Source organism: Stigmatopora argus, chromosome 8, assembly GCF_051989625.1.
Source record: "Stigmatopora argus isolate UIUO_Sarg chromosome 8, RoL_Sarg_1.0, whole genome shotgun sequence".
NCBI classification, from domain to species: Eukaryota; Metazoa; Chordata; class Actinopteri; order Syngnathiformes; family Syngnathidae; genus Stigmatopora; species Stigmatopora argus.
The window spans coordinates 3,963,663-3,990,687 of NC_135394.1; the positions used below are offsets into that span (position 1 = coordinate 3,963,663).

Genomic DNA, 27,025 nt, shown 5'->3' on the forward strand with positions numbered 1-27,025 from the left:
AGAAAGTACAAAAGTTTGATTCCTGCAAAAATGAGAGCTATAATCTCATGCCGTCCTTAGACTGTGACATGAATGTACTCCTATAATAACGTAGCTCAAAGAAATCAGTTGGTATGAATGAAATTCTTCGCCGTTACACAGGTAAAGCAGTGTGACACATCCTTTCTACATCATAACATTTGATGTGATTGTTAAAAGTCCCTTTTTTGACCTTGAACTATCATGAAAAGTAGAAGTGCAGTGCTTGCAGGGTGCACAGTTGAGAAAATGTTTCAATAGTCCAATACAGATCTGTAACTGAGTCTCGGAATTACTGTATGTTTTATTGCTTGGATTTAATGACTTGGATCTTTTCCCTCTGCAGTGGCTGAGGAAAAAATGACAATGAATTGCTATTAGAAAAAATAATAATTTTTAAAAATCAGAACCGTGAATAATATATCGGAAAATATTTTGAGTTACAGACATTCCTTTCTTTCAGACACCGTATCATTGAGCAGACTTTTGGAAAACAAAGTTCACTTCACTGTGGCTTATTGACCACGTAGATGGAAACTTTTTTTGTTGCTTGCTTGCTTTGATGAACTTTGGGAGCAAGGGCAACCTTGATTGTATTAAAATCACTATATTATATTTAATAATTTGATAATCCTGCAGATGTATCTCTATTTATAGCCAAACTTGACATTCTCTCATTGTTTTGCGTGACTTTTAGGGATTTTCTTTGGTCTTAAATTGGGAATCGTGCTAGTCGCATATTTCCATCAGTGTTGAGGCAGGCTTGCCTTGTTTGGTAGCAAAAAAAATTGAGATGAATGGCTTCACATTCTGGGAAATTCAGTCTTGATACACAGCTGCATTTTTCCAGTAGTGTAAATCTAAGTATATACTGAACAAAATCATGCTCGAAACATTGTCTTGGAAGATATCGCTTAGCAGTTAGCAATGTTTTGGAATAACTTCAAAGACCAGAAATTTAAAAAAAGTCTGAAAAAGACTACAGTGTGAACAATAGTATCAGTGTGCAAATATAGCGTCTTTGTAAATTAAATTTCATGCTGAAAACTTCCAGATGGTTTTGTTCAGTGTAGACCAGGGTGGGCAAACTATTCCACAAAGGGCCGCAGTGGGTGCAGGTTTTCATTCCAACCCATAAAGAGGATACCTTTTCACTAACCTGTTGTCCTACAAGTGCAATCAATGGTTGCAGTCAGGTGCATCTTGTTTTCTGCAGAAATCTCATTGGTTAAAGTGCCTTTGCTGGATCGGTTGCAACAAAAATCTGCACCCACAGCAGCCCTCGAGTACCGGTTTCCCCACCCCTGCCCTGGTGAAGACCATACCAGTGCTGTTACATTCAAACTGCGTCATCTAAGTACTAATGTGACATTGTTTCAAGGAAATATAGTTACTAATCAATAGTAATAGTACATAGTAGACCAAGCTAACATTAGTGACAGGTACTAAATTTGTAGTCATGAGTCATGTCTTTTTTGCAAAGTCATGTAGCCACTAATTCATCGTGGCTCCAGCACCCCCTGCGAACCCTTTTAAGGATAAGCGGTACGGATAATGAATAAATGACAGTGCTACTATGACCCATAATATTATTGGTCTGGAGCAGGAGTGGCCAAGTCTGGTCCTCGAGAGCCCATTAGTAGTCTGTTTTCCATGTCTCCCTCCACCAACACACCTGAATCAAATAATCGAGATCGGTATGAAGCTTCTGGACAGCTTGCTGATGAGTTGATCATTTGATTCTGGTGTGGTAGACGAGGGAGAAATGGGAAACAGACCAGATGGGGGCTCCCGATGATTGGACTGGGCCACCCCTGGTCTGGAGTTTCAAAATCAAATAGTTCTTAAGTTTCCATGTCAAACAGAAATATTAATTATTCTCCAAGCAATACTATAGGCCTCCATCAACTCTGAAAGGAATTTACTGGTTTTTTTTGTGTGCTCAGGGCTTGCCAAATTTCTTCTTTTTCCCTTTTACATCTTTTCCCCTGCACCTGTGTTATGCTTATGGTGACTGTTGCTGGCAAAAAAACAACTAATATATTTAAACATGTAAGGTGGAGGATACTGCGTTCACAGTGAGTTTGCAGGGTTTTGAGTACAATAAACAATTTGTTGGGCACTCATCTTTATTTTTAAATGGCTCTTTTATGGGTGTGGTGTGTTTTCAAATTCTTATTCAAAAAACCTTGAGGCATAAGATTTGGGCCATTTTAAGAATTTGGCATTGCCAGCCTGGTCATGCATAAAAACAATTTCATCGCGTGATGAAAAATACTTAATAAAAAAATAACTTAATATTTTTTTTCAACTGCACTTACACTTTACTTTTTTCTTCCTACAGTAAGTATTATATATTCACCTCTACTCAGCTACAAGGTGTCTTCTGATAAAGTATATTGAAGATGATATTCATGTAATTTATACCTTGGTGAGGATAAGCGGTACAGAAGACGGAAAATGTAAAAGACCCAAGTAAAATACGTATATATACGTATACTATACACTACATCCCAAAAACATATTCACAAGTATATTAACCTAGATATCTAAATATGGAGTAGGCGTCATAAGGGACTGGTAGCCATTTTGCGTCGCCTGACTACTGTAGTGGATGGAGTGAGTGATTTAAAAAAAAAAAGTACAATGTTCTTATCATAATGATGAAATGTGTGTTTTATAGAAAAGTGTATTAATAATAGTGGGTTTGTGGTAAACTGAAATGAAAATTGCTCAATTTTAAGATATTTCAAAGCTCTCGTTCCGTTGACTACCTGTTCGAACGACTCCGACGCAAAATGGCTGATATTTGATGACACTTGTCCTTTCACGCACTAGGCATCTAGTCTTATATTTACGGTATTTCCACCTGATCACATTACTATGTGGCTGACTCATAAAGAAATTCCGAGGCTACTTGAACGTATCGTCTTTGGCTCCGCCCAACTTCTGACATCACGACTCCGCAATCCTTTAGTTGGGCTGCCTTATATCGGTCTGTGTGTAGTCGAGAAGAAGGCGTGAGTGATGAGGTTGTGGCGAATTACAGTATCAACCTGAACTGCGGAGAATTTTCCTAGTTTTAGTGAGGATTTAAAATTTGGCTGAAAAACACCAAGGAGATCCGACGGGAGATGTAAGAACAAATTGTTGTGATATTTGTGTCTTTTCATTATTATTTCTATTTAATGCTGCGTTGTGTTTATCGCGATGTCTAAATGATTTTTTTCGGGTTTTTTCATATTTTATTGCATCCAATTTTACTGGTGTGTGGTATGTAAGGTTAGAGAACATACAGTAGAGATTCTATCGTCTCCAAACGTATGGGTACCACATCCAAACTTTTTTCACGTTCTTGGCTTGTCACCACGCTGCCCACGCAGTTAATACTTATTTTATTACTCATATAATTATCAGCTCATCTCATCTCATTTTCTGAACCGCTTTATCCTCACTAGGGTCGCGGGGGGTGCTGGAGCCTATCCCAGCTGACTTCGGGCCAGAGGCGAGGGGCACCCTGAATCGGTGGGCAGCCAATCGCAGGGCACGAGGAGACGGACAACTATTCAACCAAGCACTCATACCTTGGGGACAATTTAGAGTGTCCAATCAGCAGACCATGGATGTTTTTGGAATGTGGGAGGAAACCGGAGTACCCGGAAAAAAACCCATGCAGGTCCGGGGAGATCATGCAAAATCCTCATAGGTGGACCGACTGGGATTCGAACCCAGGACTCCAGAGCTGTGCCAACACACTAACCACTCAAGTCCCCGGGCCGCACTCGTTTAATTGCGTGCTTAAATAAACAATTAACCGGTGTGTGTGTTCACCAATCAGGAGCTTACCACTGTTTGCTACAGATCAGCAAGGGGGCAAGTCAGGATGGATAACTGGCAATGAGCTCTCAGGAACTAAGAGCTTCCTTTACATGTGGAAAATACACTAGGCATCAATGACTCGCTCTGCTTAATGTGATTATAGTAGTTTCTCAGGAAAATTCTCCTCAAACATGTTTAAAATATAATAGAACATTTGTTGAAAACTTTCCAAACCTATTTTTATCCTGTAAGACAACAGTTCCGGAAATTTGTGACGCAGAAAGTTTTTTTTGTATTGTTAACAATTGCTTAATAACTAACCAAAACAAAAACAACACTTAAACCGGAAGGAAAGACAAACTATAAGAAATAACCAATGGCAAAATCAATGTGCACCCCTTGGTTACTCACCCTGCACTGGCATACTATAGTCTGTCCTCTCCTTCCACCTCCAATCCTATCAGTTCGCTTGGGGGTCAGCAATCATAGTGGCTTGTTTTTGTGTTGACATGGTTTAGAGATTCACTCGCCTGACTTCAATGCGGGTAGGCGTGGGCTCGAGTCCTGCTGGTAGTGGTATGCTTGTGAATGTGTATGGTTCGGTTGCTTCTCTGTGTGCCCTACAACTGACTGGTGACCAGTTTAGGGTGTAGTCTGTGTTTTGCCTGAAGACCGCTGGGTTAGGTTACAGCAACCCTTTTGAGGGTGGGTGGTATGGAAGATGAATGAATGGTTTCTGTTGGAGACCAAACATGACACAAATATTCTTAATGTTTTTCAATGTTGTAAGAATGTAGAAAAAATATTACATTTCAACTTTTCTGTCAAGGAAGAGTTGCGTCACAGACTGCGACACATGTTTCTATCAGCAGGGTGCTGGGCTGGTCGCTGTTGTAAACTAATCGGTGACAGTTTGATGGGCCATGGATCTCAAGGGGAAAATAGAAAAATAATTGAGTAAAACAGATAATTCAACGTTTATTGATCCAAATCATTCCCAATGCGGAAGGATTGCCTGAATGTCCGCTTTGTAGCGAGAAGTTGTCAAACAACAAAAAGCCATGTGAAAAGACATTTCCAGGTAAAGCATTCTACATTTGTAGCCGAGAACCCAATTGAGAAAGAGAGAAAAAAGTGTGGTTGCATTACTTCTGGAAAATTTAGGAGTGTAAAAATAGATTAATAAGTGGATTGCAACACAGGAGATAATATAGCATGGAAAACAGTTTACAAATGTTAAAGTGGGACGTTATGCACGTTCCATTTGGTTGTCGGATTTCTTTTTAGCATTTCTTTAATTTCATCAAAGCAATGAAACATAATTCATTAGTATTGAATGAAGTTAAACTTGAGGGGGCATCGTACAACAGAGCACTCAAGTGGTGCTAAGAATGCACTGCAGGAAGAATAAGCATTTAATCATGAATGTTCATGAGGTATTTGTAGCAAACTTAGTCATTTTGATAGTAGGCTAATATGGATACTGGTCTGCCTGGTGGTGTAGAGGTTCCCTCACCTGACTTCAATGCAGGCAGGTGTGGGCTCAATTCCCACTGGTGGCAATATGACTGCAGATGCAGATGGTCGTTTGTCTCAGGTGTGATACAATGTAATTTTCAGAGAAAAATATGAATATAAATATAATAAGATTTAAATGTATTTTTTACAAGGTTAAAAGCAAAAAATGATGAATGTTAAATTATAGATTATACTATTACAAGATTCAAATCGTGAAACAGTCATTCTGTTGCTTATTTTTCTCTAACATGAACTGGAAGTTGTGTGGTTTCTAGGGCTCATGTGTCAAAGTGGCGGCCCGGGGGCCAAATCTGGCCCGCCGAATCATTTTGTGTGGCCCGGGAAAGTAAATCATGAGCGCCGACTTTCTGTTATAGGATCAAATTAAAATGAAGAGTATATATGTATATTAAATTTCCTGATTTTCCCCCTTTTAAATCAATAATTTTAATTTTTTTATCATTTTTTTCTGTGTTTTTAGTTCAAAAATCATTTTGTAAAATCTAAAAATATATTTAAAAAAAGCTAAAATAAACATTGTTTTAGATCGATAAAAAAAACTGCATATTCAGGGCTTTTAATCCAGTTCTTTTAATCCATTGATAAAAAAAAATCTAAATATTATATCTAAAATGGTCCGGCCCACATGAAATTGAGTTGACGTTAACGCGGTCCGCGAACCAACCCGAGTCTGACACCCCTGTTCTAGGGCATCATCTTTTGGCGACGTAAAGTCTGTGTGAGTACCACATTTTTGCATAATATTAGGAGATTTAAGTTATTTTGGGAGAAAAGTCATTAAAAAAAATGTGATTAAAAACATGCAATGACTTCTTTTTGTTTCACTCGATCCGGAAGTTGTTCAGGGTCTGCAAACATCAACTTTTGGTGACATTATGTCACTGTGAAAAATTAGATTTTGGAATCATTTTGGATTTTTATGTGATTCCTGCTGATAAAACTTTGATGAGAATGGCTATTGTTAATGTAAGCGACATGGTTTTAAATTAAAAGATTTTCAGATGGTGGTGTCCCTAGAGGTTTTTTCAATGCAAAAGGTGTGCTGCAGCTCAAAAAAGGTTGAGAAACACTGGTCTAGGGTGTAGTCTGCCTTTCACCCGAGGAAAGCTGGGTTAGGCTCCAGCAACCCCTGCAACTCTTTCGACGATGGGCAGTATGGAAGATGAATGAAAGAATAATGTAGATACATACAGCATGTGTTGCCCTCCTTTTAAGGCTTAATTTTTTTGTGGTTTCAGAAATCTTAGTTTTTTTCGTCCAATTAAGCTCTTTCAACATTTTGGGTTCCCCACCGATGAGTTAGCTGGTGTATTCCTTCCACGAAGGATATCCCCTCGCTAAATAAAGTTGTTACTAGAGTACTTTTTAATGCTACTTATACTAATGTAGGTTGTACAATATTGGAAATATGTTGTAGTATACCCCTGCTCTCAATGCTTATGCTTCCTGCTCGTTCCCCTAAAACGTTTTCTGTGCGGTTTTGAACAAAGACCATAAACAACCATAAAAGGAGTATTCCAAACTCCCCCTGGCAGTGTAAAACTGACCACATTAGAATGTATTTAGGTCTGGCATTCTGCGTGTCAAAACAGCTGAACAAGACTGGTTAAAAATAATAAATGCATTTAAAAAAGATAGTTCCAATAGGGCAGGGGTGGGCAAATAATTCCACAAAGGGCCACAGTGGGTGCAGGTTTTCGTTCCAACCCATAAGAAGAAACCTTTCCAGCAATCTGTTATGTTAGATATACAATCAGTGGATTGCAGTCAAGTGCTTCTTGTTTTAGCAGAAATCTAATTGGTTTAAACCAAGGGTGTCAGACTCGGGTTGGTTCGCGGGCCACATTAACATCAACTCAGTTTCATGTGGGCCGAACCATTTTAGATAAAATATTTAGATATTTTTTTTATAAATGGATTAAAAGAACTGGATCAAAAGCCCTGAATATTCCATTTTTATAGATCTAAAGCAATGTTTATTGTAGCTATTTTTATATATTTTTTAGATTTTACAAAATTATTTTTGAACCAAAAACACAGAAAAAAATTGATTAAAAGATTACAATTATTCATTTAAAAAGGGGAAAATCAGGAAATTTAATTTACATCTATACTCTTCATTTTAATTTGATCCTAAAACAGAAAGTCGGCACTCATGATTTACTTTCTCGGGCCGCACAAAATGATGCGGCAGGCCAGATTTGGCCCCCGGGCTGCCACTTTGACACCTGTGGTTTAAACTGTCCATGTTGGATCAGTTGGAACAAAAGCCTGCACCCACAGCAGCTCTTGAGGACAGGATTGCCCACCCCTGCAATAGGGTTTTGCAGTTGACTTAGCAGCAGGTAGCAATGGTTCCATTCCAATTCAATGACTATTTAATGTGATCCATCGATTGACTGGTGACCAATCCAACATGGGCTTTACCGCAAATTAGCTGGGATGGTCCAACTTTAAAAGGCAAAAATAATGTGGAATATTGACAGATCTCAATACATATATACCACCATGCATTAGCCATTTATTATTGCTTGATATAAAAGCAAAGCAAATATTTGCATTGGAATACAACAGTACTTTTTATTTGCTTGTCTTTTGTAGCCTTTTGATATCCACAAATGTTGACATTGAGCATCTAAAATAGAAATCAAAATATTGCCCTATACAGTAATACCTCGATTATCGTGAAAAATAAAAATCCACAAAGTAGGGGCACATTTATAAACTTAAAACAAATAATAAAATATTTAGAAAATAAGCCGCCTCGTAGTGTAGAGGTTCATTCGCCTAACTTCGTTGCGGGCTCGATTCCCGCAGGCAACGGTATGATTGGGAGTGCGGATGGTCGTTTGTCTCTCTGTGTGCTCTACGACTGACTGGCGACCAGTCTAGGGTGTAGTCTGCCTTTCGCCCGAAGACAGCTGGGTTAGGTTAGGCAATCACCTCAACCCTTTCGAGGATGGGTGGTATGGAAAAAAAACAAAAAAAGCAAATTCCCCAGAAGAAAATCCATGATGTAGTGAAGCAGCGATAACCAAAGCGCGAAAATCTCTAGCTTTGAGTCAGTCATGCTCTCTGTTTCACCTCTTGGAATACAAGCAAAAAATCAGCAATTCTCAACACATGACTCCATACACCACATTTAACAAAATGAATGTTCATGATTGTTTGGGACATCTGGATTCAAGTACTGCTGAATCCTTCTTAGGGACAATAGTGTTTATAATTAATGTGAGTGAGTTTATTGTGATTGATTATACTTTCTGCAACTTACTGTTTCAAAAGCAGCATCTGCGTGTGTGAGACACACAACCAGAATTTCTCATCAACAACTTCACTAAACTTGCTCGCGCTTATCACAGTTCACTTGTACTGGGATTAGGTCTAACATATTGTTTAATTAATTAGTAAGTAACTGGCTGACAAGAAACAGTTTCTCGTGGGTCAAAGCAAGAAAATAATTCGTTAACAAATAAAAATTCTATTTCATAACCAAAAAAAGTAAATTCAATTTGGTCATTCTTATCTAATTGTAATTCCTCAAAATTACCCTTTTTCTTAGGAATAGCATGTGATGGACACAAGTGGGCAATTTTATTCATGTATTTATTGACACTCATTAAATAAAAACAAATGCCCTTTTGTTTTCCCAACCAACCATGAAGAGTGTGCGGGAATCTAGCAAAGACATGCCCACACCCTTTAAAAAAAATGCATGTGAAAATGAACTCTTGGGTGTGAAAGCATGACCGTGTGGTTTAACTGAAGACAACTACTTAGTAAGAGTGGCTATTCTGACATTGTAGTTTGTACTACTTGACATCAGTAACCTATGAAAGCAAGTGTTAGCCAGCAATTATTGATGATGTTAAAGAATTTAAAAAAAGGGGATAATTATTTACATAATTACTCCATTTTTGCTATATCTCTAGTTAATGACTAATTAAAACTAAAATGTCATCGTAATATTTTATCTTTAATGTTTTTTTGATCCGTAATCATCACCACTGGATGCTTACAAATGATCCCTTTCTGATGAGTGACAGCAAAAGATGTTTTCTCTGCGACATGTATACTTTCAGCTAAAGCAGTTTGTTTTCTTCTTGTCTACCCTTCCACACATTTCATATCTTTGTCTCTCCACAGGGGTCAATCTGCAATGTTGTTCGTCTTCATCTACGTTTTGCTGTCAACTGGTGAGTGTTAAGTGTCTGTGCTGTTTGCTCTAATGTGAACTTGTCTTTTTTCCATGTAAAACTTTAAACTCTTCAAATCTGGTGAAATCCAGTTGCATTATTATAGTTCATGTAACAGTGATAAAATTCAATCATCAATAACATTTCCATTTGATGTGCACAAGTGTTTTTTTAATAAACCTTTTCACTTCTTTTATACAATTACTTATAAATATTTTTTTTCGCTCTGACAACTGAAAGTCAGTTTTTTAAAGTCTGTAGTTATTTAAAAAAACTGTAAATGTTACATTAACAGGTGCCTATTTAGCCTGTTGTTCTCCATTTAACAATTTTTACTGTGTTTGTTATTGGTTTTTAATCAAATAAAAATTTGCCCTCCCAAAAAATTGACCAAGGTCTCCATATATATATAGTTTCTGCCTTTTTAGACAGGTTTAAGAAATAGAAATAAACTTGAATTTTTTGAATTCTATCCTAAATAAGTAAGACCACATTCACGAATAGCTTCATGAATTGTAGTAACTTTCAACTAATAACATTTTTGTTTGAGTGATTTTATATTATTATATATTATATTATATATTAATATTATATTTATATACTGCCGTTTTTCTGTATACTGTATTTCTAGATTCACTACAATTGCACTTAATGCACTCCACAATTACAAAAAAATGAAACTCAGTGTCAAAATGCAGATGTATAGGAGAGCCACTGTTAACATCACTGCGCCCCTATCACTAGGAACTCTGTGCCTGAAGATTGAAGAAGGCGCAGAACTCTTTTCAGGTGGTTTTGATTTACCATGGAAGGACCAGCTGTGCTTACATTCAGCGCCAGCGCCGGAAGACGCCGATGGCAAACCCTCACCTGAGCAAATACATTCTGAATCAAAGCTCCCCCAAATCCCTCACTGCTACTTCAGGAGTATTTCAACAGGAATGAGCCATAATAAGGCCTTAGCTGGTAAGTACTTGTTGACCTCTACTCTTTTTTTTCTTTTTTACTTAAGTGTCGAGTGACACATATATTTACAATATTCTGCAATTTTTTGTAGCAGATTTTACATTTCTACAAAGATTTGTGTTGTCAAAGCCTAAATAATATCCCATTAAATTCCCTTTGCTATAGGAGATAGGTTTTTTTTGACATGCAAGACATTTTTGAAGGACCGCCACCTGATGGTGTAGGGCAGGGGTGGCCAAGTCCAGTCCTCGAGAGCCCCGATCCAGTCTGTTTTCCATATCTCCCTCCTCTAACACCTGAATCAAATATCAACTCATCAGCAAGCTGTCCAGAAGCTTGATACCGATCCCGATTATTTGACCGGACTTGGCCTCCCCTGGTGTAGGGGTTCACTCGCCCTACTTCGGTGCGGGCAAGCATGGGATTCCTGCTGGCGTGGTGGTCGATTGGGGCGTGCGAATGGTTGTCTGTCTCTCTGTGTACACTATGGCTGACTGGCGACCAGTCTGGGGTGTAGTCCGCTATGATAGGTTCCAGCACCCCTCGCGAGGATACGCGGTACGAAAGATGAATGAAAAGCCTAACATTCAAGCCCGAGTCACTGGCAAACAACACTATCACAGGCTCATTACTTTTCATTGACTAATATGGCATTCTTTATAGCCTCTGAGTAAGCTGGATGACCAAGCAAAGCAATACCTGGGAGCTTTTGACTTAAGAAACCTACTTAGTGCCAGACTACAATATAAAGTGTCATTGCACATTTACTTGGTGGATAGCAGTGGCGTGCTTACTGTCAGAGTTTGCTCTGGGAGTTACTTAGAATTTTATGTAAAACTACTATTTTTCGTTGGGGGGCGCGAAACGTTAGATTCTTCTTTTAGGGAGGCGCAACAAAAAATCATTGAGAAGCACTGTGCTAGCCTATGGATTGGGCTAGTTTCATGTAAAACACATCAATAATCGCCTGATTTAGGCTATTTTTGCTGTTACTTCAATTCAACTGCCATTTTGTGTGGGGAACATCAGGTATGCAAAAGCGCATGACATCTCCAATTTGCCGACATAGTATGCAGTCTCAATGTGTAGGTGACATGACCAACAAATCTACGTTTTGGTGTTCCTCTTTTGCGGAAACTTTTGACTAGGTTGCGGGTGTCTAAACCACAAAGCAGTGGCTGCAGGTTTTCATTCCAAACAAAAAAGAGGATACATTGTCACCACTCTGGTGTCTTAAAAGTGTAATCAGTTGATTGCTGCTGGTTTCAGAAGAAACCTCAATGGTTAAGCTGACTGTGTCTGGATAAATTGTAACAAAAATCTGCACCAACTGCGGCCCATTGTGAAATAGTTTGGACACCCTCAAACTTGGCAGCAACAGGTTATTGGTGCTGCTTTGCAAGTTTAAATTTAACTTGATTTTTTTTTAAAATTATGCCATTGTCTTGATAGATACCTGTTTAAACCTGCTGTGCAGGATTGATGAAAACTGGGAAACCTTGACTTGTGAGTTGGGGATCCCCAAACTTCTGTCAGACGCAGTGAACCCTGCACGTGGTTTAATTCATCTAGAGCGCTTGATGTGAGTATAAAATTTGCTTAATGTTTTTGTGTTATTTTTCTCAGCGTGTACATTTCCCTAAATTGTCCGTATTTTTTATTCCCGCATGCATGTGATCAATGATCACCAAACAGTCACCCCTGGGTGTTTTCTGTGGTTGGCTAAAAGGGTTCAATTATCCTCACAAGGGGGGCAGGGGTGCTGGAGCCTATCCCAGCCAACTTTGGAAACTAGGTGGGACACCACTGAATGAAGACGAACAAACACTCACAATCAAACCTAGGGGTTATTTAGAGTGTTCAACCAGCCTACCATGCATGGTTTTTTTTTGGATGAGGGAGGAAACCGGAGTTCCTGTAGAAAATCCACGCAGTTCTCAGGGAGAACATGCAACCTCCGCACAGGAAGGTCGAAACACACTTGGGATTTAAGGCTTGATCTCAGAGCTGTGAGGTTGTCACGCTAACTATTCATTTCACTGTGCTACTGTGTTAATTATTTTACCACTCTTAAGGAAACTGCTCACCAATCTGGTCATTTAACATTAATCTGATTAGTATCTTTGCTTTTTTTTGTTTTTAGACAACAACCTAAATAAATATCGGAATCAACAAATGTAAACACAGATTTACAGAAAAATAGTACTTTGGGTGAATCGCTAAAATGATACACGCAGTTAGTGTGGAAATGATTGACATCTGCATTGTTTAGTTAAACCGCTGAAAAATGTAGCTGCACTTTCAAACAAAGGAGCGTCGCTCTTTGGACAGTTGTCAAGAGCTAAATGCAAGTCATTCAAAACTTAAGGTAAAGTTAGCGTTGGGAAAAGAGAAGATGCATACTAATCTTACTTTCACTTCTATTCACATTGAGAAATAATCTTTTGTCTTCCTTTCCAGGAGCCCTAAAATATACACAGCAGTCCCCCATATGAATATGGAATCAAATGAACCTGTTGTCTGTGAAACAAAGGATTCTTGTAAGTGGTCAATTCCCATTGGATCTGAAACATCTGTTACTGCATTAACGGTCAACATATCCAATTGTGAAGCTGGACATGTTCTACTTAACACACCACCTCGGCCTGGTAAGGAAAAAAATGTTCCCAATAGTTTTCAGCGTGTTCATGAAAGATAAAAAAACGTTTGGAATTTTTAATACAAAACATTTTTTTCAACGAACTCATTTTTCAGTTACGCATTTAGAAATGTTAAAAAAAATAGGTGTGTGACAATTCAGTAATTGTAGTTGCCCAACTGATATAATTAGTGCTTGATTTAACATCATATAATTTTTATTTTACAGTGAAACCCACAACACCTTTCAACCTATCCCATTTCCAGACCATCAAACCAGAACTGATTTTACAGTGGGATGAGCCAAAAGACTATGGGCCAGGCTCATTAAGATATGAGGTCCGATACAAAATTCATAATCACCCTTCTTGGCAGGTGAGTACTATAACATTGTGTCCTTTGTACAGTTGTGCTTACGTATTATTTGCTGACTATTTTAAATCACAAAGAAACCTACTCGATGAGACTTTCATAAACAAATACATGTACTATTTTTAACGAAACAGCATTCCAAGTGTGCGGAACCAGTGATTTCAATCAATGCTGGCACTTCATTCTTTGCCAAAAACCTTTAACATCTTAAATTGCATTCCGAGAGCAAAATGTGGCCAAAATAAACATGCCTGCTGAAATAACTTGCTGTACTTGATCACTGGACACTAGTCTATTATACTATTTCCACTTTACAGCAGAGCTTCGGTATTCTAAGATCACAATCTGCCAAGTGACTAAGGCCAACAGCCACAAGTACAAACTTTCGGTTCTGAAAGATGTGTTAATTTTACCCACAAGCACAAACTTTCAGTTCTGAAAGATGTGTTAAATGCGGAACAATTTTCAAAGTTAATCCCAGCTATTAAGGCACTATTTTAAATGGAAAAAAAAACAAAAAAACACAATGGCTCAAAAACACAGCAAGCTGTCCAGTGAGTAAAAGAGCAACCAGGCATGGTTTTTGCAAGATCTAATTATCTTAATTATCATTAAATAACAGTTTTTTAACTGACAAATAAAAAAGTGACGCACATAAATCAGCATGGTATTTATGCGACAGATTACTAGGTCATCTACTTTTAGTGCTTGCCTTCATAACTAGTTGTTGCCGAAACTTAGCAGTCAACATGCTACCTGTGCAAATTCAATTCATCCAGAAATGTAGTTCAAAATTGGCGTTTGTAAAATATTGTTGTTGATTTGTATTTTTAGCTTTAATTTTGGAAACTTTTCAAACGTTTGCACCCTACTATTTGGTTCGATACACATTCTGGTACAATATGAGAATGTTAGGATTTTCTGTTGTGCTAACAATATTGGGCATTGGATAAGCCAATTGATATTTCAGAATATAAGTTTTCTTATCTTCCCTGCTGTCTGTAGGTGGTTTCTACAGGGCTGGAGCGCAGGCTGATTCTACATCTGAAGCCTGAAGTCAACTATACCATGCAAGTTCATTGCTCGGGTTTGCATGAACCTCCATTATGGAGCAACTGGAGTGAACCTCATCATATCTACCTTTACAGTAAGGCTTATTTTGTTCCGCTGCTAAAAGTATTCGGCAGACAAACAAACACAAACTTTCTTATTTACTGTTTATCATATGGATGATCTTAAGTCACTTAAGTCAAGGTGGCAGTCATGGGGCAACCTCCACTCTCTAAACTGGCAGGGCAGATAACATAATGTGCTGCCATTGAAATAAGAATTGTCATTGTAATCATAATCTGAGGGGAAAAACAAACATTCTTTGATATTCTAAAATGTTGAGATTAGTTTAGTCAGGTTTAGGTTGTACAATCTCACTGCCTTGGTTCTACCTCAACTCGCTAAAATCTGCATTAACCTGTTTGCTCCACGTCTCTCAAAATGAGAATGAATTATTCAGGCTGATGCATCAATACAACAACCTCAATTATTTCCTAGGTAAATATGCAAGCGCTAGAGCATTAAAGAGGGATGTTGCTCATTAGAATTAGCCTTTAATGAGACACTTCCAGGCCACAAAGGTCATTTTTTGCAATTATTACCATTATGTAATCATGATAGTTGATGCTAACGTCTCATTATCTTTGGGTGTTGTCTTTGCCGGGCTGGAAAATGACTTGTCATACCAATGCGTGACACCTCCACTTGGAATATAGACGGCATCTGTAAATCTTTGAGTCGATGCCTGAGTGCTGCCTGAGACCTATTTATTCGAGGTCATCTGGCTGTGGTGCCTCAAGTTGCTCGACTCCTTCATCAAAGAGAACACATCCAAATTCATAGTCTCAAGCAAGTTATTGTTATCATGTGGTTACGATGGCCAGTGTAAACAGAATGTAAAGGACGGCATGCTACTCCGGGCCAGAGGCGGGGGACACCCTGAATCGGTGGCCAGCCGATAACAGGGCACGAGGAGACAAACAACTCATACCTAGGGGCAATTTAGAGTGTCCAATCAGCCTACCATGCATGTTTTTTTGGAATGTGGGAGGAAACCGGAGTACCCGGAGGAAACCCACGCAGGCAAACATGCAAACTCCACAGAGGTGGATGTCAATTGGATTTGAACTCAGGACCCCAGAGCTGTGATGCCGACAAGCTAACCACTCACGCCACCAGGCCGCCGCAGTCTCTATTTTGGCAGAGTGGTTTTCTTCTCTAAGCGATCTTCACACGCTGAACCGTAGTAAGGTCATGTTGCTGTTGCACACATCTTTCATCCAATGACTGTTCTCCTTCCAAATGAAACATACTCATGAATGAGAATGTCTGAAATGTGCTTCTTGTAAGATTAGTGTTTTACTTATTTTCTTGATTCCCCTTAGCTGTTCCATGTTTGATGCTTATTTTTGTATATATTTTTGGTTAGAGGTGACCTACATCCCTCAACACATCGTGGCCCTTCCGGGAGAGAATATAAGCGTTTATTGTGTGTTCAATGACGTCAGCATCAGTGCCAGCTCTGCCAAGTGGGTACTGAACCACGACCAGTTCCTCTCTTCAAGCCAGTATTACCCAGTTAACCAACGGGTATGAATGCGAGCTTGCTTTCATTGCATTATTGTGGTTTATTTCAAAACTATTGTCCTCATGAATTTCATCCAAACTAGGTCAGCCACATCACTTTACAGCCATCAGGCTCAGAGATGCATCACGTGTTGCAATGTGCAAAGGAGCTATCTCATAGCAACATCTATCTAGAAGGTGAGCCTTTACTAAACATTTTAATGACACATTTCATGAATATTATTTTTTTAAATCAGTGTGGCTGAACCGTTAGCTCTGTGTCGGGATTTGAAACCCGCCTTATATCTGAATGTTTCCTTTGTACTTTTTGGGGGGTATTTTCCAGCTTCTCCGGTTTACTTTGGTTTAAAAATCACGTGTATTATGTCCATTGAAGGCTGTTGTTGTTAATATGAATGAATGATTTTGTCCCTGCTAGTTGTGGAGTAGTCCAGGGTGTGTACACTTTTCACCCAAAGTCAGCTGGGATAGCGACTCTAATACGAATAACCAGAATACAACTCCAATTCCAATGGAGATGGGGGTTGGTTAGCAATAAATCAAAGCAGAATACAATGATTCACAAATTGTCTTCAACCACTACTTAATTGGACACACTAGAAAGAATATATTCAATGTTCAAACTGGTAAACTTTTTTTTTTTTTTACAAATACTCATTTACTTATAATTTCATGGCTTCAAAATTCTAAAAAGCTGGGACAGGTGGCAAAATAGTCTGAGAACGTTGAGGAATGCCTATGAAATACCTGTTTGAAATATCCCTCAGGTGAATAGGCCAATTTGCAACAGGTAGGTGCCATTGAGTATAAAACACTTCCCCTGAATTCTTCAGTCATTTACAAGCAAAGATGGGAAGAGGTTCAGCTATTTGTAATCATGTGCATAAGACAATAGTCAAACAGTTTAAGGGCAATGTTCTTCAACCTACAATTGTAAGGAATTTAGTCATCTACGGTCCATAATATCATAAAATGTTTCAGAGAATCTGGAGAAATCACTACATATAAGTGGCACAGCAGAAAACCAAAATTGAACTCCCGTGACCTTCCTTAATGCAAAACATAGTATTCTAGGTTAGATTTGCTGACTTTGTATTGATTGTATTGTATTCAAATCGGATCAAATGCTTTTCTGTTTTTTAAGAATTGTCTCTAAATCATGGCATAGACGGTGAATCCAAAATTAATTGGATTGTTTTTTAGAGTGAAAGAGTCATAATTCTAATTTGCTGCCATCCGTCCAACCAACGTCCTTCTCACGGACACCCCTGCTTATATAGGCAAGACGATGCCAAGCCACACTCTGCACGTGTTACATCAGTTTTCAATCACAAATTGAACATGTGCGATGCCCTATGATGTGTAAAATAAGAAAATCGAGACCCAAACTGTTGAAAAGCTGAAGCTGTACATCATGCAAGAATAGTGAAAAATTCCACCTACAATGCTTCAACACTTAGTGTCCCCATTTCCTCGATGTTTATTGACTTTTGTTGAAAGAAAAGATGATGTAACATGACCCCGTCACAGCTTTTTTGGAATATGTTGCAGCCATAAAATGTGTATTTAAAAAAAAAAAAAGTTAAAGAAAGAGACTTTACTTTAAATTGTTTGACATAAACAATAGTTTATCAGTTTCAACATTACACAGTCATACCTCTACTTACGAATGTCTCTATGTACAAAATTTGCAGGCTACGAAATTTTTTATATGCAAATTTGTGACTCGAGATACGAATAAGATCCAAGTTACGAAATCTCCCAAAATGTAAATGCATCTCCTTATCCGTTATTTTATTTTGAAAATATTGTCGCTGATGCCTTGATTCTCACGTTAGAACATCGCTACCCTCTACTGGGCTCTCATTTCATCGCTCTTATTCTATCTCATATAATGACAATAAAAGCATTCAATTCATTTCAATTAATTGACTGTCTCACAACAACCACTATCTATGTTTCAAGATTCTTTCTTACATACCTGTCCACCTCAGCTAAATGGATTAAAAACCGTACAAATGCAATACAACACATATTTTCACACACACAGACACACACACACACAGGGCACATGTAAAAGTCTAACATGTAGGACTAGAAGATGGACGGCTTTCAGCCATGCTAGAACGGGCTCTTGCTACTATCTGGCGGACAAATATTACGTCTCCCAATATAACGGCCATGAAGGGAACTATTTCAGCGGCGCTGGGCATATTTTCACAGGGATTTTTGGCCATTATATTCAGTTTAAGAAATTAATAAATCATTTCCTTACAATTTTCTCTCATTTTTGTGTGTTTCCTCACACCTTTCATAGAAAATTGGGACAAATTAACCAATTTTAAAGGGTTTAGTTGGTAGTTGTGTGAGGACCGTGGAACGAATTAGAGAATTTATTAGATTAATTTAGTAGATCTCTACTTACAAAATTTTCAAGTTATGAAAAAAGTTCTGGAACCAATTAATTTCGTAGGTAGAGGTACAACTGTATAGCTTGTCTTTCAGGTGTATTTAATTAAAAATAGGTTGAACATGATTTATAAATCATTGTATTTGTTTTTATTTATTTTTAACAGAATATTCCTACTTGATTGGAATTGAAGTTGTAAAAGTGAATGCATATTATGTAATATGGATAAAACACTAATTAGTGTCCGGCTTTCCTCATTGAAGTTTTAAAAATGTTTGTTCCATTATCACGTCTCCACTGGCTTTCCTGCCATTGTCAATGACAGGAAAGCCAGTGGAGACGTGATAATGTAAGCCTGAGTATCACGCTGAAATGCGAAATGTTCTTGCATTTATTTTCCATAATCTAAGTGGATGCCTGTATTTTTGCAGGAGCCTCAATTGACATAAAATGTCAAACTAATGGGGATCTGGATGCCATGAATTGCAATCGGAAAGCCCCACCATGGAGAATAAAGCAAACATTAAAGTTCACGTAGGTCATGATTCTTATTTAATACTTATTGACTTTAAAGTGTCCTCACATGTTCTCGTGTTAATGAATACTCAAATCAGCCCTTGTTATTATGAGCAACTTCACTGAACACAGTGTACTGAAAGAGACAATTCTTTTTTTGGGGGCACACCCTTAAAGTACATGTGTCCAATCCTGCAAAGCACGAGGATGCCATGAGGTTGCTCAATAACATTTCATTTTCTCTTCAAAGCAGTACGGTATTCTTCGCTCAAATCAATGAATGGCAAAGCTTAATAGTTAGCATTCCTGTTCAGGCATGTTGTGGCGCACTTCAAATGGAAATTTCTCATGCCTGTTTTACAACCGGTTTTAGTGTGTGAAAGTACATTAAATTTACATTTATTCTCACTGTTTCTGTCATCGAATATTTCTTTGTATACATTTTGAAAAGATTTTCATGATCTTTTCTTACAGTAGTTTTACTATTATAATATCTATAGTATTTCTAATTCTCACACTATTGTTTTTAGTTGTATTTAAGGTGACTGTTGTCCTTAAAATTCTCTTCAATGTCTTTCACCACAGATGGGCTCATGTACCCTGTGATCAAATGGAGAGAGAGAGTACGGGTGAGGAAGTTGGAGAGATGTGTTCTGAATGCCTGCCGGTCGGATCCAAGATAGAAACTTGCAAAATCCGCCCTTTGCGCATGAGTTGCCACAAACTCTGGCTAGAAATTCTGTACCATCAAAGAGCTATCAAATCCAAACCCATTTACATATCACCTCAATATCATGGTAAGCCACCTAATGTGAAATCTGATTTAAACACATTTTTATTAAAAACACTGATTAAACATTCTGAAACTGCCACTGCAGTAAATACAACAAGGCAGCAAGAATTCAACTGGGAAGAGCGGGGGCTAATTTAGGGTTTGAAAAGGTTTTTGTTGTTGTTTGATGTTGTTACAATCCAGTCACAGTCTTAGACCTGTTGTTAAGATTTTATGAGGTAACCAAAATAAATAGAGTTGCATCTGGTGGTATAAATCGAGCCATCCGTAAATGAATATCTTCATTCCTTTTCCATCCTACGTATGCTCACAAGGCTTGCGGGAGTGCTCAGCCAACTAAAGGCAGCAGGCGGAGGACACCCTGAATTGTTGCTAGCCAATCTCAGGACACAAGTAGACGAACAACTGTATTTCAAACTCATCCCTAGGGACAATTTAGAGTGCTGTTTTTTATATATATATATATATATATATATATATATATATATATATATATATATATATATATATATATATATATATATATATATATATATATATATATATATATATATATATATATATATATATATATATATATATATAAAAGATAACGCTAGAAATTCAGCGAGGCATTGCCAGAATTGTAGCAAACTGGCGTGGCATCCCGGAGTGTTGTGTTACAGCTTGGCCATGGCTTTGCTGTGTCTTGTGGAAAGCACAAATAAAAAACATAAATACATGAGGGATGCAATGGGGGTTTGAGGGCTTTAACTTGTCGACAGTCACAGGAAAAGCTTTTATTGTGGAAGGTGTGGGCCAGAACGCAGTGTTCTATTTGACGTCACCCAGAACCCTGTTTATTTCCACCCAAAAATTCAAGTTGTATGACAGGCTAAAATTATTATTATTATTTTGTTGTTGCTCTAAACTGAGCAGTTCAGCCTTTGCATGTTTTCTACACCCATCGTCAAACATTTTATGCACAAAGTATTTAAAACCTGATTGTCCAAAAGACTTAACAGTCCCTTTAAATAATCTATTATTTTCTGTTGCCCCATTTTCTGACTTGCAGTCAAGCCCCACGCACCAACTGAAGTAACGGCGGAGAATCTAAAAAGTGGAAAAAGTGGGTTCCTGAATATAACGTGGAAGCCTCCAGATTTGTCTGTGGACGAACTCCATTGTCAATTCCGTCTCAACTCCGCAACTCCACCAGAGTGGACGGTGAGCTTTTCTTGCACATTTTAAAATACCAAAATGATGATTATTCGGGCGGCCCGGTAGATTGCATGGTTAGCGGGTCATTTCAAACCCAGGTCAGTCCACCTGTGTGGAGTTTGCATGTTCTCTCCGGGCCTGCATGGGTTTTCTCCCGGTACTCTGATTTCCTCCCAGATTCCAAAGACATGCATTGTAGGCTGATTGGACACTCTGAATTGCCCCTAGGTATGAGTGTGGGCGTGAATGGTTGCTTGTGTCATTGTGCCCTGGCTAGCCACCAATTCAGGGTGTCCCCCACCTGTGGCCCGAAGTCAGCTGGGATAGGCTCGAGCATACCCCGCGACCCTACTGAGGATAAAGCGGGTCAGAAAATGAGATGAGATGATATGCGTTTTTATTCTATGTATTACAATTCATTTGAAGACCAGCATAGTGAGTAAAAACACCAAGAACAAAAAGTAAATCAAAAGGATTATTGTCCTATTATCCTTATGAAATCATCCTGAGAACAACCCTTGATGCTGAATGTGTTTGTTAAGCAATTGACTATGAATGAATTTTGTTGGGATTCTGAACACATCACTGTTCTTGTTATGATCATTGTCTTAGTAACAATGATGTTACCATTACGCTAGTAGTCAACTTGTATTTCAGAGCTCTTTTATAGTGGCAGGGACAACAGTACTCTTTTTAGAAGCTATCAAATGAATCAGGTTTTCTTTCTGGAAATTATTCCCTATTTAATTGCACTATCCGCCGTCAAATAAAGAATGATGACAACTCGCCACCGCTATTTTTACCCTTGGTTTAACTTTTTCTTACTACACGCAGCTATATGATCCTGTGACAAAATCGTCAGCAGTGGTTCCACTTCCAGATCCAGACATATGCAAGATTTATGCAGTCCAAGTAAGCTGCAAGCCCAAAAACCTCCATGGCTACTGGAGTGACTGGAACGACTCTGTCTACTCTAAACCCCAAAACAGTGACGGTAATAAATTAACATGAACTCGTTTGCAAGATTTTGTTCTTCAAAAATATGAACCCATATCCCAATCACCTTGACACCTCAATGTTTCTCCTTTATGGCCCTGATTTTTGGCTAATTCTTGAAGATGGTGAGATCACAAACTGTCCAACTGTTCCAACCAGTGGAGACCCTTCAGCCTACACAACATTGCTGATCATTGCCCTCATCTCCATCGCCCTTTTTGTCTCCGTGGTCCTCTCCCAAAACCAGTAAGTATGCTTAGAATGCCTCATGATTGACAATTTAAGTCATTTTAAGACATAGGGCCTGCAACAACATTTAAGAAATTGCACAATAATATAGAGCATGGTTCTCCAAACCATTTGTGGAATAGTTCTTAGACCTTGCTGTAGAGTGAAAATACAATTTGCACTACAGGGGTACCTCGAGGTACGAGCTTAATTCGTTCTGGGACTGAGCTCGTATGTCGATTTACTCGTAACTCAAATGAACGTTTCCCATAGGAATGAACTAAAAAATAATTAATTCATTCCAACCATCTGAAAAAAACACCAAAAACAGGATATTGGATTGGAAAAACATTTTTATTTGTTCTAATTCACCATCTATTAACAAAGTAACAAATAACTAGTGGTTTAATAGTACTAAAACGTGTTTAATAGTGTATTAAAATTAGACGGAGGGGAGAGAGAGGGACAGAGGGAGGGGGGACTTTTAGCACAGCAACACGCTCGTAACATAACATAAACAAATTTAAATGAACTTGGATTACGATGCAGACACACTCAAAACTAAGTTTAATCTAACCTTGTACTAAACTTAATTAAAATTTTGTTTTAAATTATTATACCTTTTTTCTATTTGCCCCGCCTCCACCCTGACTTTTAGATGCAACCTATCGAGGGTTGTTTGCTTTTTTCTTCCCGTCAAAGTATTCCCAAAATGATGCACACAGATGTCCTCACAATAGGATAACGCACGATCACCTGCCAACGAGAAGTAGTATCTACTCCTCTCGTATTAGCGATTGCTCCGCCATTCGCACTGACTAACGGAAAAAAAACACTGAAAAAATGCACCGCTTCGCCCAGTGCTCGTAGAGACATTATACAACGCAGTTGCGACCTGAGAGATGGTGCCCATGATGTTCTTATGAGCAGCCTCTCGTTTCCGCTGAATGTTCGCATATCAAAATTTGTCTCGTATCTCAAGATAAATATTTGCCCGAAGTTTTACTTGTATCTCAAATTGCTCACACACGTATGTCGAGGTATTACTGTACAAAACATGTGTCAAAAATGGTGTCTTTACAATTTTAATTGACTGGGAGTTATTAATTTGACAATGTGTTAAATGTCTCATCTCATTTTCTGAACCGCTTTATCCTCATTAGGGTTACAGGGGGTGCTGGAGCCTATCCCAGCTGACTCTGGGCTAGAGGCAGGGGACACCCTGAATCGGTGGCCAGCAGATGTGTTAAATGTTTTATTTTGATTGAAGTAGTGTGGAACTGTATTGCATTTGGCTGTTGCTCAAACGCACAAAAACTGTGACTGAAACACAGTATATATGAGAAATGTCTCAGTCAGCTGTACTTTGTTATCAGGGTCAAGCGGTTTGTGTGGAAGGAGGTGCCCAACCCCAAAGAATGCTCCTGGGCAAAAGGACTGAACTTCAAGAAGGTAATACAATACCTGCATACATCCTTCCTTCTTTTTTCTTTTGGTCCCACAGCTGAGCTGGTGAAAAAAGTGTGCGCAGCGCTTGTTTAGCTAATTGTGTGGTTTACCAGATTTACATTTACATAATTTTTATATAGTGGGCCCTATAGTGATAACATTGAGAATAGGTCAATATAATCAATTCTGTGTCAACCCACTGCCAACCTAAAATATTAACATTTTTAATGTCATACTTGAATTCTCTCACGCTTAGTGAATGTACCATGAACTTAAGCACATACAAGTACCGTATTTTCACAACTATAAGGCGCACCGCATTATAAGGCGCAGACTCAATGAATGACACATTTTAATTTTTTTTCCATATATAAAGCACACTGGATTATAAGGCGCCCTGTCTATTTTGGATCAAATTTAAGACTTTTAAGTGTGTCTTATAGTCGTGAAATTACGGTAAATACAGTATATATGTCTTAGCTAGGTCAAAATTAGAAAACAGTACTTTTACCAAATTTTCATTCTTCTCTTCAGCCTGACACCTTCCACGAGCTATTCCAGGCCTCGGATGTAATGCCAGCCTGGCCACTGCTTCTCTCCTCAGAGAACATTTCCAAAGTGGTTATTATGGAACAGTCTAATCTCTCCGTTCTCACCACGGCTTTGGTCCAAAGCCCACTTATGTCCCCGACTTCAGACATTGCATCCCTTCGTTCATTTCTTGATGGGAACCAAAACATATCAGTGGATAGTGAATCTCTCTTGGGTGGCATTTCCCCTTCAGTCCAAACTTTGGATAGTTCAATCTCCCCCAGGCCACGGCTTGATGAGCTGCAGCTCCTCGATTCTTCACCGAGCATCATGGAGAATTCAGCCCAGTCTTCCGTAGCGTACGCTTCAGTGCTGCTCAATAACCCAAAACAGCAGGAAGAGATCATTCCTCCCCGTGATCGGGATGGCAGCGGCAGTAGCTCCAGTGACGAGGGTAATTTCTCCGCCAACAACTCAGACATTTCCGGCTCCTTCCCTGGTGGCCTGTGGGAGTTGGAGAGCTGCAATGGGGCAGAGATGGAAGACCCGCGTAGATCTTGCTCCTACAACTCGGTGGAGGAACTTTTTGAAACGTCGGATCAAGAAGATGCAAATGAAGAGAAGGGTTTCTATCTTGGAATGGACTATGAAGTTAAGGATGAGCGAGGGGAGGAAGAGAAGAAAGAAGAGCTGTTGAAAGGTATCATTTTGAACACAGATGACTGCTCAGTGGAGTCGACCCTCACGCCCACAGAGCTGCTTTCCGCAACTACTTGCGATCTCTCGCCACTTTACATGCCCCAGTTCAGAACTGCTAGCTACACTAGGCAAACGCCAGATTGAAAAAAAAGGAAAAAGAAAAAACTCCTGTAATTTGCACAATGTTCCACATTAGATTGTCTTTTGTACTGCATAATCGTCATCCTCATCGCTGAAGACTTTCAAATTTGAAATTAGTTCCAGCAGAATTAAATTGACTTTGAATGTCAAACTATGCCAAAGAGCTTTAAATAGTGTGTAACTCCACAGTGATATTCATCAGTGCTGCTATATCTTATTACAGGTAAGGTAACGACACACTTTAAACGTTCCTTATAAGCAGAGAAAATTATGCTTCTAACAGAAACCTAAACAATTTTTCACTCCCGCTGTGGAGGGAGAGTCACCACAGCATAGGCCTTCCTATATAGCACAGGTGTCAAAGTGGCGGCCCGGGGGCCAAATATGGCCCGCCGCATCATTTTGTGCGGCGCGAGAAAGTAAATCACGAGTGCCGACTTTCTGTTTTAGGATCAGATTAAAATGAAGATTATAGATGTAGTATATTATATTTCCTGATTTTTCCCTTTTTAAATCAATAATTGCAATTTTTAGCCCATTTTTTTCTTTTTGTGTTTTTAGTTCAAAAAGCATTTTGGAAAATCTAAAAATAAATATATAAAATATTTTCAGTTTTTCACTTTATTGAACATGATTTAAAAATATTTAGTTTCCTTTTGAAATGAGAAACAAATGATTAAAAGACGTTTTTCCTTACTAAGAAAAAAGCTCTAATAAACATTGTTTTGGATCTATAAAAAAAAAACCTGAATATTTAGGGATTTTGATCCAGTTCTTTTAATCCGATTAAAAAAAGAAAAATCTAAATATATCTAAAAAGGTCCGGCCCACATGAAATTGAGTTAACGTTAATGAGGCCCGTGAACAAACCTGAGTTTGACACCGTTGCTATATAGTATATATAGGAGAGATATAGAGAGAGATCAAAGATCTTGGTATATAGTATATACCATGACCTTTGATCTCTCTTTATGACTTGTGCCATTTAACTTTCAGTTAAACCAGGGGTGCTCAATATGTCGGCCGTGAGCTACTAGTCGATCGCTAAGGTGCTGTTGGTAGATTGAATGACAGTAAGATTTGATCCATGGATTGGATTTGTAGTAAAATTTTATATGGGACTTGAGCTGGGAAACAGCGCCATCGCGAGTCCAAGCACGATTACTACTTGCCTACACTATGTTCAATCCTGTTGGCATCAGGTATATATATCATCAGCATGCATAACTGCTGACCTTTGTCAGGGGGCTGGAAAAAAGGAAAGATCTCGCAAAGTTGACTCCTTGGAAAGTAGATCTTTGAGCAAAAATGTTTGAGCACCCCTGAGTTTAACCATTCAGACAACTTTCAAGCAGATAAGTTTTAACAATAAATTAGCAGAACACCCTCGCCTCACACTAGACGTGGATTCTATTGTGATGTGACTCATAGATCCAAATTTTAGTTGGCCAAACTCCATCTTGATAGTGATGTTACAACAGTTACTTATGAGGGTATGTAAACTCAGGTAATGGTTCTGAACACAAAATGAATGAGGATGAGACAAAGAGAAAAGAACGCCGTCAATTCAGAGATTCTGCATATACAACTTGTGTCAGACAGAGGTCATTGTACGTTGCCATTTCTTGTAAATAAAACTTGCATATTATATATATGTATGTATATATATATATAGAGAGAGAAAAATGAGCTGTGATGAAACATCTGCTTTTATTGTAATCCGATCACTACATTGTTCTCATAGTGTCCAGCGTGTTTAAATTTGAAAATATTTAAATGGCGAAAAAATACTGAAATATGATGATATAACTGTTGTTATTGCACATTGATATATTTTATCTATTTTTCATTGCGAAAATAAATTATTTGTTGATAGAC

General features: G+C 38.4%; 1 protein-coding gene across 1 annotated transcript; it reads left to right on the forward strand.

Annotated features, from left to right (window-relative positions):
- The first annotated feature begins 3,010 nt into the window (after nt 1–3,010).
- On the forward strand, nt 3,011–27,025 carry lepr (leptin receptor). Its single transcript, XM_077607536.1, has 16 exons — nt 3,011–3,154; nt 9,523–9,572; nt 10,317–10,538; nt 11,991–12,120; nt 12,999–13,186; nt 13,405–13,550; nt 14,553–14,694; nt 16,027–16,187; nt 16,268–16,361; nt 19,026–19,128; nt 19,696–19,907; nt 20,958–21,109; nt 21,938–22,097; nt 22,222–22,345; nt 23,704–23,779; nt 24,311–27,025. Coding segments are annotated over exons 1-16 (2,802 nt in total). The 5' UTR covers nt 3,011–3,152; the 3' UTR covers nt 25,151–27,025.

Bases quoted from the DNA above. Each gene is read 5' to 3' on its own strand.
- lepr (XM_077607536.1), top strand. The intron at 16,188-16,267 runs GTATGAATGCGA...CATCCAAACTAG, and splicing joins ATTACCCAGTTAACCAACGG to GTCAGCCACATCACTTTACA. The intron at 19,908-20,957 runs GTAAGCCACCTA...TCTGACTTGCAG, and splicing joins CATATCACCTCAATATCATG to TCAAGCCCCACGCACCAACT.